Source organism: Myotis davidii, unplaced genomic scaffold, assembly GCF_000327345.1.
Source record: "Myotis davidii unplaced genomic scaffold, ASM32734v1 scaffold2863, whole genome shotgun sequence".
NCBI classification, from domain to species: domain Eukaryota; kingdom Metazoa; phylum Chordata; class Mammalia; order Chiroptera; family Vespertilionidae; genus Myotis; species Myotis davidii.
In genome coordinates this window covers 68,330-73,565 of record NW_006294115.1, presented here as the reverse complement: position 1 = coordinate 73,565, position 5,236 = coordinate 68,330, and the positions used below count along the sequence as shown (strand labels likewise).

General features: G+C 64.4%; 2 protein-coding genes across 2 annotated transcripts in view; one reads left to right on the top strand and one right to left on the bottom strand.

The window, feature by feature from the left end:
• Positions 1-1,016, top strand: part of ODF3 (outer dense fiber of sperm tails 3) — a 2,808-nt gene extending 1,792 nt beyond the window's left edge. Inside the window, 2 exon segments of the mRNA XM_006768161.2 lie at positions 344-649; positions 779-1,016. Coding sequence (XP_006768224.1) covers positions 344-649; positions 779-868 — 396 coding nt within the window. The 3' untranslated portion in view covers positions 869-1,016.
• A 1,110-nt stretch (positions 1,017-2,126) lies between these two features.
• Positions 2,127-4,929, bottom strand: LOC102764377 (BET1-like protein). Its single transcript, XM_006768171.2, has 3 exons — positions 4,630-4,929; positions 4,354-4,410; positions 2,127-4,233 (listed from the first exon to the last, which is right to left on the bottom strand). The coding sequence occupies exons 1-3, from the start codon at positions 4,927-4,929 to the stop codon at positions 4,066-4,068; spliced, it is 525 nt and encodes a 174-aa protein (XP_006768234.1). The 3' UTR covers positions 2,127-4,065.
• Positions 4,930-5,236: the final 307 nt, after the last annotated feature.

Sequence of the window (5,236 nt, the reverse complement as noted above, 5' to 3'; positions counted from 1 at the left end):
TCGCTTCACCCCCTGGGTGTGGGCCACGTGCCTGGGCCACATTTGAGGGTGGAGGAGGGCTGAGCCGCGAAGGGGTCCCCGGGGCTGTGTCGTTAAGGGCAGCTGGCAGGAGGCAGGGAGGACACCCTGAGCTGTGAGCACGGGGGAGGGCTCTGGGGGTGGGCTTATGCTGAGCCACTCCCACGGCCCTGCTGTCCAGCCCGCCCACTGCCAGGCCCACAGGACAGGTCCCAGCGGGCAGCGGCCTCTCACGGCTCGCAGCAGGGATGAGCCGGGGCTGCCACACGCTGGGGCGTCACTGCCACCACAAGGCTGAAATGGGGGGAGGGGGGCGTCCATACAGAGGGACCCACAGCACTGGGGCTCATTGCCATGGGGAACGCTGTGGGGACAGGCGGGCCCTGACCCACAGGCACAGTGACTTGGGCCGGAAACCCCGGCCAGCACTGGCCCTGGCCTCTGGTTGCGGGCCTTGGCAGCCAAGCTGTCTGAGCCTCTCGCCTCCCAGACCCCAGGTCCCGCGGCCTACCACCAGACCGACATGCAGGTGACCAAGTTCAAGGCTCCACAGTACACCATTGCGGCCCGAGTGGAGCCCCCGGGGGACAAGACCCTCAAGCCAGGCCCAGGAGCCCACAGCCCCGAGAAGGTCTGGGAGGCCGAGGGGTGCAGGGAAGAGGGTGGGGCCAGGGAGACCCGGCCCAGACTGGCTGGGCGGGAGATGGGCCTGTGGGGTGGGGGCAGGGGTGCCCGCCCCTCACAGCTTCTCCTCCGCCAGGTGACCCTGACCAAGCCCTGCGCCCCCATCGTCACCTTCGGCATCAAACATTCCGACTACATGACCCCCCTGATCCTGCAGGTGGACTAGCCCCGGGCGGGGCAGGGACGGGCAGAGCCCAGCCACCGCCTACCTGGCCCGCAGGCCGAAGCACGCTTCTTTGGACAATTGTGACATTTTTCTATGCACCCCCTTGCTAATTGTGTGCCCACATATAATAAATCATGATTCCATTTGCTATCGACTTGTCTTGGGTAGGGGCCGGCCTTGCCAGCCTGGGGTCTGGGCAGACAGGAGGGCTGGGGGGCGAGGCTGCCCTGACCCCATGGGCACACCCGTGCCTCTCCCACACGCTCCCTTCCCGATGGGCTCTCCCCGCCCCAGAGAAGGGGTCTGTTCCGCCCCTCGAATCTGCAGTGACCTCCCCGCACTGCTGCTGGGTGACTTCTGGGCCGGGCCACACAGCACACAGAGGACACCCACCCCACCTTGCTCCCCTTCAGCAACAGTACCACATTGTGGGGTGCAGCACCTAGGCAGCTGGTCCGTCCGACCTCCGCTCACCCAGCGCTGCCATGCAGCCGTGGGAGCAACCGCCGGTGATGCAGCCAGCCTGTCCAGGTGAGGCCTGGCGTCCTGGCCCGGCCACTAACTGGGGCATCGGTCACCTGTGACTTTTTAAAAAATATTGTTATCGATTTCAGAGAGAGAGAGGGAAACATTAATGGTGAGAATCACCGACCCGCTGCCTCCTGCACGGCCCCCACTGGGAATGGAGCCCACAACCCGGGCACGTGCCCTGACTGGGAATCCAATCACCACCTCCTGGTTTACAGGTCGATGCTCAACCAGAGCCATCCAGCCGGGCTCACTGCGATTTGATTGACGTTTGGGGGGCCTTTTTAGTCCGCACAGGAGGATATGTTATTAATTTCAGAGACAGGGAGAGGGAGGAACAGCAATGTGAGAAACACCAGCCAGCTGCTTTCTGCATGCACGCTGACCGGGATCGAACCCGTGACCTCCTGGTGTTCAGGGTTACCCCCCAAGCCACTGAGCAACCCGGCCATGGCTGAGTGACTTGGTAGGGTGCCCTGATACATCCCAGCCAGGCAGGCAGCACAGGACAGCGCAGGTGTCAGCTGTCGTGCGGTCACTCACTGGCCCCATACCAGGCGATGCAGCCCTGTCCCTGGCTGAGTTACTGAACCTGAGCAGAGCACGCATCTGAGGGAACGAGTGAGGAGGCGAAGGACCTGGGAGAACCCCAAGAGGGGAAGCAGGCGGGTCCAGCCCCAAGTGCCCACAGCACCCAGGGACTGGGGTCAGTGCCACAAAGCCCTCGAGCCCAGGGAAATGAGGCTGTTTATTCCAAATTTTTATTGTCTTGTTCTTGAGTTGTGGGGGAGCCTGGCAGGTCATCCTCACGAGATGGGCTGCTCTGAGGGCTCAGTGTCGGCAGCCCTCCCAGCACAGTTAGGTGCCGTGTGCACACACACCCGTGCTGAGGGTGACAGCCCACGTGCCGCCTTCACGGAATCCACCCTCACACAAGAACGGGAAGTCCAGGCCCCAAAACGGCTGGAGTTGCAGGGCCTGGAGACCGACGGAGGTGGGCAAGCACAGGACGCTCCCGGAGGCCGCCCGACAGAGCCGCACTCCTCATTCGCACCCGCGCGAGGCAGAGCCCTGGGGCGTGGTGACCTTGTGCCATAGCAGAGCCATGTTCTCCGGGCGAGGCCAGCACCGCAGGCCAGGGAGGCGTGGGGGCCGCGGAGCGCGGGCTCGGCTGTCTGCAGGACCGGCGGGGCACGGCAGGCAGCAGCAGCAGCGTGGTGATATGCACAAGCCCCCATGACGGGGTTCACGGGAGAGAAGCCGAGGCTGAGCCAGAGCTGAGGTGCCCGGGGTCACAGGCTGGACCATCATGGAGGGAAGCAGCCCCAGAGACGGGTGGGTTCAAGAGCTCAGTGACATGAGCGTGCGCTGGAGGGCAGGGAGACAGAGCAGAGCCCTTGGACCCTCCCGGAGGCCGAGGGGCCGGCCAGGTGCGCTGGAGGACACCAGTGACCACGAGGACAGGCTCGGCCTGCGGGGAGGAGCAGCGATGGCAGGAGCCAACAAGCCCCAGGGGTGACTGTGCAGGCGGGCGGACAGTGGGCCCACAGCCTGCGGGCAGTCATGGGAGAGGCCGGGAAGGCAGAGGATAGGAACAAAGGCGTGAAGGACAGAGCCAATAACTGGCTCTGTGTGAGGACAAGGGCACTGGGGTGAGAAGCCGCTGGCCTGGGGTTTGGTTTGTGTGGGCACAGGGCCTGCCAAGTGGGAAGTCAGGGCCCGGGGACAGGCCGTCGGGAGGACAGGCTGCAGATGCTGGGGAGGAGGCCTGGCTCAGAGCTCCCTCACAGCACGGAGGGGAGGAAGGGCTGGCTTGGTGCAGAGGGAGTTACCCAGGGACCCTCAAGTGGCCACAGGTCCTACAAAAAGGCTCCTTACACGCTGTCAAGACCCATAGAAGCCCTCACGCACGTGCACGCACATGTGTACGCACACGCACACGCACACACTGCCCGACTCTGAATTGCCAAAGGGACCTGCTTCTAGAGCCCTGGTCTCCAGGAAACGCATCTCTGAGTGGATCCTCAATCCTGAGGAAACGTGCATTTCTGCTCTTGGATACACGTCCGCGAGATCCAGAAAGCTGGGGCCTGGGGCCCCAGCCCGGACTGCATTCCACTCCTTCATCCGCACCACCTGCTCTTCCCCGGAGGTCTGGCTTCAGCCGCGGGACTGGAGGGCAGGCCGAGGCCGAGATCGAGGCCGAGCGGCGGCCCTCAGCACCGCCGCCCACCCCACTGTGCTCGGCAGCCCGGGGCAGGAGGAACTGCCAGCCTGGGCTGGAGCCCACGTGGGAAGATGGCGCTGATCTGAGGTTCGCAGCCTCACCTTCCGTCAGACCCAGGCACCTGAGAGCAGACGCGGCCTTTCCCAGACAAGGATGGGGTGTCAGAGCCGAGGGCGGGGGAAGGGCTGCGGGCCACGGGCGACCATGTCCAGGGTTCCCGGCTGCTCTGCTCCTAGGAGGCTGCCGGTGCCGCGAGCACCTGGGGCCCCTGCGCCAGCCACACAGCTCAGGTCGGAGGCAGCTGGTCTCCCAGCCACACGGGAGGAGACTCTAAGCCACGGTCACCATGTCAAAGCAGTGTTAGGTAGCAGGTCCTCTGCAGCCAGGCACCGGGCAGGAGACCCTCGTTGCCCAGGGCACCCCCGGAGCCAGCTCCACTGGCTCACGTCCTTGCTCTGGACAGGAGGTAGTAGAGGATGAAGAAGACCACAACCAGGCCCCCGGCCACTCCACACAGCAGCTTCCGGTTGTCTCGCCCAGACCGCGTCATCGTGGAAAAGCGCTTCACGCTCCCAGTGAGCAGGCCTGTCATGCTCATGAAATCCGAGCCCTGGGGGAGGAACACAGCACGGTCACGCGGGCAGAGCCTCCCCGGTCCCCAGGGCTGCCCAGCGGGCACAGGGCAGAGGGCAGGGCTGACCGAGACACGCATGCAAGTCGCAGACCTTACCATGCCGTCCAGGTACCGGTTCTGGTCCTCCGTGTCCCTATCGATGTCCAGGGCCAGCTGGTCAGGACACAGAGGGAGGAGGGTCAGGCCAGGGCATCCCCACTGCACAGGACCTGACCCCCCAACGAGACCAACAGACCCTGCCACCACCAGGGGTCAGGTCCAGTGTCACCTGGGCCTCACACAGGTGGGAAGCCCATGAAACCCTTCCAGGCCTCTACCCCCTCGGCCCCCGCTCCAGGGTGCCAGCTGGAGCGACAGTGGCCCACTACTGACCGATTTGAGCCTGGTGACCTTGGATGCCAGGCTATCAGCCATCCGCCTGTTCTCCTGGTCTAGCATCTCCTCCACGGCACCGGAGCTCTGACCTGCAGGAAGAGAGAGGCTGAGGGGCACACCCACCGCGGGCCCTGGGCCCCTGCGCGGCGGCTCTGGGCGGCCTCCGGGCCTCACTACAATCCCATCTGACCAGGTCTGACGTCCGGGGGCCTGTGGCCGCCTGTGTGGGTTGAGCAGGTCCAGCCCTAACCCAGGGTTCACCTGTTCTGGATCGGTGGTTAGAGTCGAGGTCAGCATTATGTCTTTTTTAAAAAAATATGTTTATTGACATTGATTGGCTGCCTCCTGGTCGCCCCTTACTGGGAATGGAGCCCGCAACCTGGGCACAGGCCCTTGACCGGAATCGAACCCGGAACCCTTCAGTGCACAGGCCGGTGCAGCATTATGTCCTTTTTACAGATTACGGGAACTGAGGCCTAGAAAAACTAAGAGCCTGCCTCGGGCGTCCAGGCCACTGGGCAGCAGTTAGGGTTCGGGCCTGGCTGACAGTGTGAGCGGGGCAGCCTGGGGGGCAAAGGCGGCCACCGGAGCAGGACGCCGCCCA

Coding starts and splice junctions, on each gene's coding strand:
- LOC102764377 (XM_006768171.2), bottom strand. CDS start 4,929: ATGCTGACCTCGACTCTAACCACCGATCCAGAACAGGTGAACCCTGGG. Junction 4,411..4,629: donor AGGTCACCAGGCTCAAATCG/GTCAGTAGTGGG, acceptor TGTCCTGACCAG/CTGGCCCTGGACATCGATAG. Junction 4,234..4,353: donor ACCGGTACCTGGACGGCATG/GTAAGGTCTGCG, acceptor TTCCTCCCCCAG/GGCTCGGATTTCATGAGCAT.